Source organism: Leuciscus leuciscus (assembly GCF_965113295.1).
Source record: "Leuciscus leuciscus genome assembly, chromosome: 19".
NCBI lineage: Eukaryota > Metazoa > Chordata > Actinopteri > Cypriniformes > Leuciscidae > Leuciscus > Leuciscus leuciscus.
In genome coordinates, this window is record NC_138743.1 from 15,371,629 (window position 1) to 15,384,430 (window position 12,802).

Consider the following 12,802-nt stretch of genomic DNA (forward strand, 5'->3'; position numbering starts at 1 on the left):
TTTTTTAATATCCAAACACAAAACTCCTGCAGGTGGATCCATTATAAATGTTGTGTGTTCTTACCTTGGCTTCAATGGTGCATCTGATGGGTCACTGCAGAATGGTTCCTGGTAGGTGGCTTCTGAGAGGTCCAGATCCATCAAAGTAGCTAAGATTTCTTCTCGAGTAGGCGGAGACATGAGAGGTTTGAGAATGTGAGTTCCTCCGCTCTTTGAACTCTGACCAGCATTTTTCAGCAGGGACAGTGAGTTGATGGACCGTGGGGAACTGCTTGGTGTTGCTGAACTGCCATCTAGGGGATCACTATTTGGGGAAACACCACTATAAACAAAATTAGCAGAAGTAATGGGGGAAAAGGGCTCTGGGTCAAGCAACACATCTCTCTTTTCACAGTGAAAGTCCTGAAAGTGGCTGAGGCCATGGATTTTACCTAAAGAGCCCACCCAATCTTTGCTAAAGATCTTTTCTGAATCAAGCAGAGACAGAGATACCTTACTGGTGTAAACTCTGCCATTTTCACAAGATGTCTTATCAAAGAGTTCTGGACTAAGAGCCCCAGACTTGTTCCAGTCCTGTTCATGCTTGCTGTTCTCATCAACATCAAACATCTTTTGTGATCTGTCCCCCAACCCAACCAGGGCATTGATTGCCTCCTGACTGACATCACTGAGGAACTTCTGAGGCAAGTGCTTGTCAGTTACCACAAACTGGTTACTTGAATAAAGACTGGAGAACTCGGTTTGGCCAATGGCATTGATATCAAAATTGTAATTGTCTGGGAGCTCCGGGGACAAGCTATCCTCAACAGAGCAACAGCTGTCAAAGCCAGGATCAGACAAAAACACAGGACTGTCATCTGATGAAAAATAGTCAACTCTCAAATCATCCGGTTTTCTTTTCTTACTTCTGATTTTGGACTTTAACTCTTTTGGAACTTTAGTTCTTGCACCCCTTGGTTTTCTTGATGTTGATGAAAGAGCTCTTCTAGATTTGCCTGGTTTGGAAATATCAGTTGATTGACTGGTAGAAAACACAATCTCAGTCATTTGATCACTTTTATGTGGTTCCTTTCCTGCCTGGAGTTGCCTCTTCTGGAGAAGCTCCTTCAAGACAGCCAGTCCAGAAGGGATCTCAGGAACACACATATCCCTATTTTTAGGGTCTGACGGCAATGTGAGACCTGTGTGAGATCCATCTGTAATTGCACTCTTAACAGAGGACATAAGGGAGGATCTACAATCAACAGACTCCAATAAAGTTGTTACGGTATCTTTATTTCTTGTTTGCGGTCTTCTTGACTTTACGTTGGCTTTTCTGTTTGATTGTGAATGCTGTACGATAATGGGGCTCTCTTCATGGCCAGAGGCATCTGAATTGAATTTATAGGGATTTTTTATAATGGTCCCATCTTGACTAGTATTTTGTGATTTTGAATTGGAACTGCTGTATGTGATGACAGAACATGGATAACCTACAGACTTTGTGGCTGGGGAAAGAATACTGTTCAGAGGTTTTTCAATACAGGTATTGGGTGTAATCTGTGAATCTTTTTGCGAGTCATTTGAGCAAATGGCATTGATGAGAAAAACATCTTGATTTGACTTTTTTCCAGTGCTGGTGACCTCTGTTTGGGAGTCTGAACAACTGACAGTAAGATCCTCTTGACTGCTTTTTTGAAAACTGGGACGTTGGAAAGGAGTCATGTCATCAGATGAGGAAGTAATAGGTGCAGTGTCAACTGAATGTGAAGCCTGTGAATTATTACTCTTCTTACCTTTGACCTGCTTTTTTCTCAGGGATTGCTTCTCATTCAGCATCCTGCCTTTCTGAGAAGTTGATGTGCCATCTCCGAGAACAGTCCCTTCAATCCCTTCACACTGTTTGTTTTTCCTCCTTGAAGCTGCTGGAATACTTCTTTGTGAATCCTCAGTTTTCACAGAATCTTTGTTCCCTGACTTTGTTGAGGTATTAATTCGTCTTTTTGGGCTGGTAGCAGAAGCCTTTTTAGGCCTAGGTGTGCTGCTTCTATCCCATAAACCTCTTCGGCATGGTTTTGAAGCCAGTACTTGAAAGGGTGAACCTAGACATGGATCATTATGGGGGTTTATAAGATGATCATTTGAATTTGATTCTAGTAAAGGCTCAGTAGGAGACCAACATCTTGGTGGGGTTGAATCAGTAGGACTGGGGGCTCTTTCTGACAAATAACCCAACTCCACCATCACATCAGAATACTCTGTACAGCAGTCATCAGTGAAATCGTTATAACAAGGCCATGGAGGGGGTAATTTTGGCAAAGTTAACAATGCTTTGGGACGCTTTGCCCTCCTTCTCTGATTTGCTCCTGGACATCTAGATCTTGGGGAGATGCTGGCCCTCTTTGATATTGGATTGACCTTGGTTTTTCGTTTGGGACATTTCTTTACTTTTGGCTCAAGTAGCGGGTACTTCACTGCCGTAGACTCTGGCACTTTGGGCCAGAATTCTTTGAGAGGAGCGAGCTTTTTGTATTCGGCAAGCTTTTCTGGTGTTAAAACTGTGTGCGTTTCCTCAGCCTTAATTTTGGAAATCTTCACTAGCATGTTCTTCTGACCTTTGAATCTGTTAATGATTATATATTTGATGATGATTGGTGGCTCTTTTTTAGCCAGTTTCCTCTTTTTTTGGCTGAAGACATGATCTTTGCCTTTAAAGCCTTCATGTTGCACCAAAGCTTGTTTGTAAGAACCAGAACTTGCATGATCCCCCTTTTCACTGTCGCAACTCCTTTTTCTTTTGGTCCGCAAGGTATATTTGCTACCTGGCAAACTGGACACCTTTGTGCAAGAGACTTTGGTGGGAATATCTGCAAGTTTTTCCTCTACTGAGCTCTCAAGTAAACCTTTAATTGTTGGTGGATCTGAAGTTTTCATGTCAACCTCCTTATACATTTCTGGGAGAAAGTCTGGAGTGATGGAAGGAAGCGCTGTGGCTTCCTCTTTCATAGGAGATGGAGTCCTTACAGGACTTACCCGTTTTTGACCTGATGTAGTTCTCTTTTTGGTCAACTTTAACCTTGACCTTCGCTGTTCAGGATTGTCTAAGATACAGCAACCATCCCCAGTCTTGCTCCAGGTCTGTTTTTTGATGGGTCTGGACAGGCAATTAGACAGAATTACACTGGGAAAAAATTTGTAGTGTGCCTCCTGCTGTGCCACAATGGTCCTCTCAGTTTTATTCTCTTGGTAGTCCTCGTATCTTATTTTCAGTTCACCAACATCTTCCTCTTTTCTTCCCTGTCCTGTCTCAGCTTCTTGAGGGACCAAATCTTGGCTCTCTTCCACAGGGCTTTGTGTCTGGTCAAAACTTATCACAGTACTTCTGCAATCATTTGGACTGAGTTCCATTTCAGTCTTGGTGTGGCAGTTCATCAGCTCAGAATAACATACAGAGAAGCTCCTGTGATTCTCCAGGATAGATAAATGGTTATTTTCCAATTTTTTAATACTGGTATATTTTTTTAAGCTCAGGGGAAGCTTAGAGTTTCCAAACACTGAATCATCAGGATCTGGCTGATTAACGCCAGTGGCTTGGTTTTCACCAGTGTACAAAGGGTGCATACCAATTTTTTCAGCACCAATTTTAGATATATTTGCTGTATTGGAAGGGACTGGGTGTTTAACTGGTTGAATATATGGCACCTCTTTGTTAACTCTTAATCCAGTTGAACATTCGTTTGCCTCTTGACTTTTTAAATGCTTATCTGCTAAATCCTCTTGATTGAGTCTCTGTTCAGCACATTTGTACTCAAGAACAATTTTAGCAGAGGACGGTGGCTCCATGCGGACAGGTTCATTTGGAAAAACATTTCTTCTACCAAGGATCTTTTCTGTTGCTATTAGAGATGAATGTGTCCTTGATCCTTTGTCTGTTAGTGATGAATCTATAGCAAACAAGACAACAAGTATGTATACACTACTGCAACAAAAGCAACCATACTTGTCATTGTAGTTCATTAAAATACTTAATTAAAATTGAGCTTACCACTATTCTCATCTGCAGCTCCATCCAACTGTGGAATGGACAAGTCAGTAAGAAGAGCACTGTTTCCATTCCAATACACCTCTTCATCTGATGAGGCTTGCTGCTCTTCGCTGGAGCTTTCATTTGCTTCTTTCATGCATAATCTGTGTAGGGAGGACACAGATTATGATTAAACAACATGCCACCAAATTAAATAATGCACAGTCATAACTCACACACGCACTATCATCTGTCTGCTGTGGACCAGCCAGTTTTGCCTACGAGGCCTATTCTGAATGCCTGTTAAAAAGGGTTCAATAAATTGAGTTTCCTGATCAAATGAATCTGCCTAATCATTTAAATGCAAATTAAAATTAAAAGCAGATAATTACAAAAGTGACATTTGGTGACCTTTTCCTGGCAGAGGGTTCTGGCATGTCACTATCCCATCTTTGTGACATGATTTTACTGAGCTCCGACTCATTTTTCTCCAGCTCAGGCCCAGCTTCCTCATCATCACTGTTATAGCCGCAGCTAGCAGACAGCTGCTGGGACACTGCTCTTGACCTGTCGGCTCTAAATCCATCATCTGCCAATGCTTCTAGCAGATCAACCATGGCCTGGTCTTGATTGCTGTCTATTAAAAAAAGCATTGTTGAATATGTAAATGTAAAAATATAATAAGAACATGTATAAGAGCAGATGCATTATGCATATGTGTACACATGCAAAACTGAAATGAATGTGAATAAAAAGAGATGCAAATAAAGAATTGAAAAAAAAAATTTTCTTAATCAGGTTTTTTGTTGTTTTCCAATATAATATCTATTAAAAAAAATCCTTGAAATGCCAATCTATTGTTTTATGCATAAAACAAAAGTAAATGGGATAAGTAATAAAAAAATTAAAAAAAATTCAAATGATCTCTGAATACACTAATTGTATTATCTTGCTCAATTACAAATTATCTTTCAAAAATATTTTGATGTATTTATGTATTGATTTATTTAAAATACTGATTAAGAAAAAAAGTTGCAGTGCTTGTGGAATCAGATATTATATTTGTTATGATAGTCTCGGTACCAAGTATTGCTGATTGGTTGGTTCTCTGAGAGAGAGGGAGGAAGGTCTGACTGTTTTCCAACAAACTTAAAATGGCCTCTTCATCAACAACTGCCACTTCAGCATCTTTCCCACCATGCCTTTTTGTATCTATATGGTGAAAAGGAGAAAAAAAATCATCAGACATTGTAAAAAAGTGAAACAGTCATAGAGAAAGCTTCCCACACCACTAATTTTCACTGTGTACAGTCTCCTTGTTTTTGCAGTTCTTTCATCAGCATGAAGCTGCTTGTCACTCTTTCTAGTGACAATGAAAGGTTAAAAGGGTTTAATTTGACGCAATTTTCATGCATCCAGTGTTACATGATAATTTCTCATATACAGTGTGCCAGTGTTTCCTGCACTGAATCATCAGGGCTCTTGTCTTGCGATGGCATAAGCCTTGCTGATTCATTGCACGCAAAAACCATAAAAGAAACCAAACGCTGATTCATTGCACGCAAAAATCATAAAAGAAACCAAACGCTGATTCATTGCACGCAAAAACCATAAAAGAAACCAAACTCATAATAGTGCAGCATGCCGTTCAACTCATGAATCATTTAAATGAATCAGTCAAAAGCAATGGGCAATCAATCACATGATTTATCCATTTGATATAATCCCATGTGATACAACAATAGTATAACCTTCTGACGACTGCTTCTCAAATCTCTGTGAGGATTTACAAAACTCTTATCCATTAAAGATGGGACAGTACCGACTTTTTTGGGACCAACTTGTTCCTCAGAATCACAACCTGTAACTATGATTTATTGTTGATGTATATATTTTCTACTGGGTGTTCAAAATACGTAGTTTTGCGTTTTATATTGTGTAGGTCTCCGGCTAACTCACGTTATTACTGTCTTACTGAAATACTTCTGCTAATCAGCTGTGGGCCACTATTACCTAAAACTGTGTCTATTAACGCAGATTGTCTGTTGTTCTTACTATGAGTAATGATAAAGAATAGAGCAAGATTTGTTTTGCAAACTTTAATGTTACATCAGTCATTCACGTTTGTGCTCGGCTAACGTATGCGCTGTTATTGATACAGTTAATGATGCAGTTCCCATATGTGCACCGCAATAAATTAGAAATATACACATTGGTTTGTTGATGAACTTGTTAGTGCTGATGGTGTTGCAACATCTCAATATACGTCAAACTGAGTAGTGTATCACTGAGAAACGTCCTTCTCGAGTCATCCTTGCAATGGAGGTTCGGGTTGAATAACCAGATCTTCCAATGTTTCATCATCGTACTCGCTCGGATTGATATGGTAAAATTGATGAAGTCTCCGGAACAGAAATTTAGTCATGGTAACGTGGTGTTTCGTTTGGTGCTGTTAGCTGTAAACCAATCAGAGTAGGCTTGTGGAAAGGAGGGATTTAGAGAGACTGATTCACCCATCGAGTCATTTGAGAATCCTTGAAAAATGTGATGTGCGATGAATATTATGAGAAAATGAAAGCGTTTTTTGACCCTTTAATGCATGTAAAACTGTTGTAGGAGACCTTCAAAAAAAAATTTGGAATCTTTAAAATAAGCATAATCGGGGCACTTTAAAGTTACATGTGTGGTGCATAGTGTCAATCCTGTACGAGATACGAGATATTCTCCATTGATTTAATCCAATAAAAAAATCAATTGCAGCTTTCATACACGATTATCTTCACCTTTTTTATAGTTTATTTGAGGCCGTTTCTATGGTGTTATTTTAATGACAAATGTCGAGAGCGCATCCAAGTAATGCGCGAGCACAAATCTCTCAACTCGCAGGCGGATTACTTTCACTCTCACACAAAACTGGACGCGCATTCTCAAATATACAGTCTCATGTTTCTTGTCTGCTCTCGCTCAGATATTACGTGTACTCAAACTCTCTACTTGCTCTTTCTCTAAAATGGTCTTCTCTCCTGGATTTAATGTTGCCAAAAGCTTTCAACCACTAGACTTTCACGATTGATTGACGAAATAACACCATGTGTACCTTTAAATTGTAAAGAAATTACGGATTCGCCTTTATTTCATGAGATAGCATTTTCAAGCTGGTTTAGAAGTTATTTTATTATTTAAGTTATTTTTGCATTAAGTGCTTATTGTAAATAGGTATTTATTGAATTATTTTATTTACTGAACCGCTACTAATCATCAGATATCAGCGAGAGTGCGACTCGTGACAACACTCATGGAAAGAATGTGCTTTTGTTTGGTTGGTAACATAGGCGTAATTTCCAGGTGGGACATGTCCCAACCACTTTTTGCGAGGGTCGATACTTTCCCCACCAGTTTTTTGGGGGGATGGGGGTGTAGTATGGAGTGTGGGCACTGGGGACCCACCGGCAGAAACATAAATCGTCGCCTATGGTGAGGAGTATTAAATAAAATAAAGTGCACCTACAATTAAAATATGTGGCTAATTGAATAAAGACAGAAACAGTGGGTGTATTGTCAGGTCTCATAAAGGTGTTTATTACAAATTTTAAAACAGCTCACTGAGCCAACAGAGTGTGAGGGTCGTGGCGGCCCGTAAGCTACCACCTGCTATCGAGTCCGAGATGCAGATCCGTCACTCTCACAGCTGTAATGATGAGGTGAGCGCCACTGATCGCTGCCGCGCCTCTCATTTCTCATGCCCGCTCCACGCGTGGCTACTGGGAGGTGCTCAAAAAGACAGGGCAGCACTGTCAATAGCAGAGACAGTCACTCCGTGAATCATGCCAGTTTTTCTTATCTTGGTTGTTTTGTCATACGTTATGCTACCATATTACTCCATTAATTGATACTATAAATATATTTCCAGGCTTATGAAATCTGCACATGCTGCCGCAATGTTTTCATCGCCCGCTTGATCAGTACGGTCTCGCTACATGGCAGTTTAAAAAAGACAGTTTATTTTCTTTATCGGCAAGAGCTACTTAATGTCAGAGAGAGAGTTTCTGGTGGTCAACAAAGAAGGAAATGGAATGTTGTTTAATTACAAAGGCGAATCCATCATGGCAAAGAAAAATCAGTGTGAATGGAGGTTTTAATCACAGGTTTGAATTCTAATGCCAGATCTATGTTTAAAAGTGGTGCAACAACTCGATTTAAAATAAAACTCAGATAGAACAAATAGAACCCATTATAATCTATTGCCAGGTTTCCACGGACCGTTTATCAATTTGGACCAAAAATTGGTCAGTGCAGTGCGAGCTACTCCCGCGGGCCGATCTCGATCATGTGTCACCGTTACTACACAGTGCTGGGAGATCCAGTGAAGAAAGCCATTGAATATGCCACAGAATTAATAACATTGCTGTGAGATCAAGTAAGAAGCATTCAAATTTCTTTCAGAGTTCTTTGATATAAACCAGAGATATTAGATCAAATATCCTTGACGTGGAAGAAACAAGGTGGCTTTCAGTCCAAAATCAACAACATTCACCATGGGTTTAATGTGGTAACACTAACTGTAACCATGGCATTGTGGCAGAAATAGTCAAATGCTTTCAAGTACTTGACACCTTTTTTCAGCACTTCAAAACTCTAATAGTATCATATGTAAATATTACTTTTAATGTGATGACCAAAACAGTATTTGTTCATCCTTGAAATATTGTCTCCATTTACAAAACTAAAAGTTTCAAGATGTAGGAAAACTGTTGTTGCATTTATCTAAATTAAAATGTATTAAAATGTATCACCTAGCCCTAGAGTTGAATTTAAAGGAGTGATGAATTGAGAAATCAAATTTTCCTTGAGCTTTTAGTTCATTATACTATGAGAATATCCTTTAAGTTTCAGAACTGAAAACTTCCTTGTTAGTCCAAAAAGAGCTTTCATTCGGAGTCATCAGAACGACTCGTTTGGGAATGTACCTATTTATGACATCATAGATAGGTAAAAACCCACCTCTGCAGAACGCCTACTTCTACATCGTCACCACTGTAGCCCCGTCCACTGATTCGCGCATTACAAGCAGTAGGTACATAACATAGTTGCTCGATCCAGTGTTATCGTCAAGAATAGCCTAAGTGATAAACATGCCTTTGAAGAGTGCAAAATGTTGTGCAGTGCTAGGTTGTGGAAAATCACAGTCACTGCATAACCTTCCTTCTGACGCTGGATTTGCAGAGAGATGCGGTCACTATTGCTTTTTTACCGATCGCTTGATATGTACATGTCTAACCAAAATCACGAGTGACCAGTTATTTCTGCTATGTAATGATTCATGTACAGTCAGATGTTCTTTGTCTCAAAATGGTTTATTGCTGTTTATGTGTCAGTAAATCAAACCAGAGACTAAACGGTCAACTTCACACTGTTTCTTTTAGTAGGATGAAAACAATCTGTAATTTAAACTGTGATTAAATTATATATAGAAAGTGATCAAAGAACACTCCCTTTACAATAGCTGGAGCTGTCAATCAAACAGCGTGAGATTATCAGTTCTGGACTCTTGCCAAAACTCAGGCTATATTCAAAACGAATCTCTTATTTGCATCGTGTTATCACTGTTAGTTATGATGACAGCAGAAATTGAGTTGTAATGAGATCACTGCAGTCATGCACTAAACATGTCTGTGATCGGCTACAATGCTCATTACTGCAACCTTTTATGCCACAATCTAAATATAATGCTATAATCAACACTTTTCATGATTAGTTAACCTTGAGTAATAATAAAATGTGCTAAAATTTGAGAGAGTTCCACATGTAATACATGTATACTGTTTCATATGCAAAGATGTTAGCCAATCACAGCAGACACGCCCCTTCAAACAAGAGTGTTCATATTAGAGGGTTAATATCAGAGGAAGAAAAATGCCTTTTATTTCTAAATTATGACCATTTTTTATGCATCATACAAACATTGTAAGTGCAACCCAGGAAACATTATAAAAAAATGCAGTTCATGACCTTCAAGTAGGTACAAGTCAATGCAAAGATTATTTTTTTTTACTCATTACTTATAAAAGTCTAGGTAGTTGCAAGGGTGTTCTCGGTGGTAGTCTCGCAAAGCAAGACCTTTGTCTGACAACGTGAGGTCTGGGCTCTTAAATCATTGCAATTAGCCATGGACCGGCCACTCAGTCAGGAAGAGGCCATCTGACTGACATGTAAAGTGACCAATCCCAGTTGCTTTGTTCAACGTCATGTTTAGAGGCGGGTAAATGTTGCTACAATAATTCGGTACTTTCATGTTTACCTGCATATGCCGCAGATATTCCCTTCTGTCAGGTACTTCACCTGATCTTCCATTATAGATGTGAGAGGACAAACAACTAATAATAGGAAATATTCTACAAATCGTCACACTCTAGGCTCCCGGAGAACCTACTGAAGTCAACCAATCAGAGTTAGACTTTTGTCTTCATGAAACTGTTTCCATGGACAAATTTTTATGTGTGCGAGCGTTTCAGGGAGGTTTCAATGAAAAACATTTCTTATTTAGCTGATCTCAGTTTAAATGCTTTAAATTGAAATTATATTTCTAATATAGAATTGATCTCAAAAGGAGATTGACATCTTTTTTTAAAGCCAACATAATAAAATAAGGCATCTCATGACAACATATTAATATCTAGAAAAATCAATAATTAACCCTTACACACATTTATAATATTCAAACCAAGCCTTTAGTCTGACTTTCTTTTTTATTACAACCATCTTAGAACACATCTTTAAAAGCTTTGCTTCCCAAGCCCCGCTAATATTAAGCATTTGATATAATAGTGATGCACGCTAATAAGCATGTGAGATAATAAAAGTGATGTTTTGCTTCGTAAGCAGCACCACTAATAAGTTTGAACACAAAATCTGTATGTTATCTTTCTCAAGACTGTGCATCTCACCTTTGATAGCATCTTGATGCACATCCACTTGGCTGGCAGGTAAGAAAGGCAAGTCATCTGGGCTTAGCAAAGCAGGATAGAGTGAGAGCTCAGGAAAAGAATCAACTTCAGACCCAGTCTGATTCCTACAAAACAAGTAATATCAACATCAACTCTCTACCTACGCACTCTTACGCAATTCAATTCTTCCAGCATCCTTCTCCCCCCAGTCTTCTGAAAGATTTCTACACGGCTGTCAGGAGATTGGGTAGTGATTAAAACATCTCACTGAAATCTCTTCTGTCCCTCAAGACTCGGAAGAAAAACATTTGTTAAAAAGTTATGATAAACTTCACTCACACGTCAAATGCATTTTCCCTGAGAATTTCCTTAAACCTCTTCATGAAGATTCTTTCACTCTCTGCAAACTCTACAAAGCCTCGATCTGAAACAGTAACCATCGAAACAGAGTTGGGCAGCATGGTAAATTAATATTAACAGTGGTGCTGCACAAAAATAATGCTCTTTGCACTCAAGAGCTTTTCTCACCTTGTGATTCAGGCATTTCAATATGAGAGCTTTCACTTTTCTCCTGTCGTCGCTGTTTCTCATCATCCCAGATGGCCTGGAGACCAGGGTTTCTACCAATCTGATCTGGAATCAACAAAGCATGCTCATGAGTTCACCACACAAATAGCACAACTCCAGAAAGACTCATCTAAGGCTTACAGTCAAATCCAACAGAGTCTGATTTTGCCACGTTGCTTTTCCTAACAAGCAAAAAATACATGATAGCACAAAAAGCATTGGGTGAAAGTGGTCACTGCTATATACAGGTATAAAGATGGTCCGGACTATTGATCAACCAATGTATTGGCCGATATTCTGCATTTTGGGATAAGCGTTTCCATTTCAACGATAAGTGTAGGAAGTGGACTTTTATTTTGGCATCGCTAAGAACACAGTGCCTGAGCGCAGATGTACAGGATCTCCCATTCTCTGTCTTCAATAGTTTACGGTCTTTGTGTAACAGTTCTGTCTAAAAAATTAAGACAGAATACTAGGCAGAACCGTGAAAGTGAACAGTATGAAAAAAAGTATTAGTAATAGAAAGGCAAATGCTATAATTCCTCATTGTCTGCAAATACGCATCTATTTAATTCAAACAATACATCTTTGAATATCTAATAAACATTTAATTCCACAAACCTTACAACTTTGGCAAATCCAGCTGTTAGATCTTCTGAATTGTACATTTGTAGCCTGCAAAAAAACAACGTGTGTATTTTGCGTGACTCTAGACATTTTAAACTATTCCAGTTGGCCGCTATGTTTCATTCACTGTGTACTGTATGTAACATAACAGCTATCTTGCCTTTTTTTGGGAAACAATGAAATGAAATGAAAAAATATGAATATGAAATCAACTATAATAATTATTTTACATATTTTTAAGTTCAAATTATTTTATAAATAATTGTATTGATATATTTTCCAATTAAGTATTTCTAATTTGGTAAATATTTAAAATATAATTTTATTGCAGCAATGGTTATGTATGCGTAATTTACTTTCATTTACTATCTCATAACCCCCTCACATAAGTGCTTGTCAGTGTGGGTGTATGTTGTAGTTGTAGTCTCTGATATTTTGTTGTTGTTCCGTCTCTTTAGTTTAATTTTCTACTCTGAAACATTGGCCCGTGCCAGTGTTGGCACCTTGTAGACAACTGGTTAGTGCAAAAATAATTCAATGCGCATGTGCGACCGGTCTAATTTGAGAACTGATTTTATTTATCCATTTGTAATCATTTATCATTTTATCAATCCTTAACCATTTGTTACAAAAACCGGGCAGAGTGCATATTGTATGCTCA

General features: G+C 38.6%; 1 protein-coding gene across 1 annotated transcript in view; it reads right to left on the reverse strand.

Moving 5' to 3' along the window:
• rev3l (REV3 like, DNA directed polymerase zeta catalytic subunit) overlaps positions 1-12,802 on the reverse strand; it is a 137,879-nt gene that overhangs the window by 39,789 nt on the left and 85,288 nt on the right. Inside the window, exons 7-13 of the mRNA XM_082148427.1 lie at positions 11,476-11,580; positions 11,287-11,371; positions 10,948-11,072; positions 5,087-5,215; positions 4,415-4,640; positions 4,025-4,167; positions 65-3,923 (exon numbers count right to left, since the gene is read on the reverse strand). Of these exons, the coding sequence (XP_082004553.1) occupies positions 65-3,923; positions 4,025-4,167; positions 4,415-4,640; positions 5,087-5,215; positions 10,948-11,072; positions 11,287-11,371; positions 11,476-11,580 (4,672 nt within the window). The remainder of the gene's footprint in view (positions 1-64; positions 3,924-4,024; positions 4,168-4,414; positions 4,641-5,086; positions 5,216-10,947; positions 11,073-11,286; positions 11,372-11,475; positions 11,581-12,802) is intronic.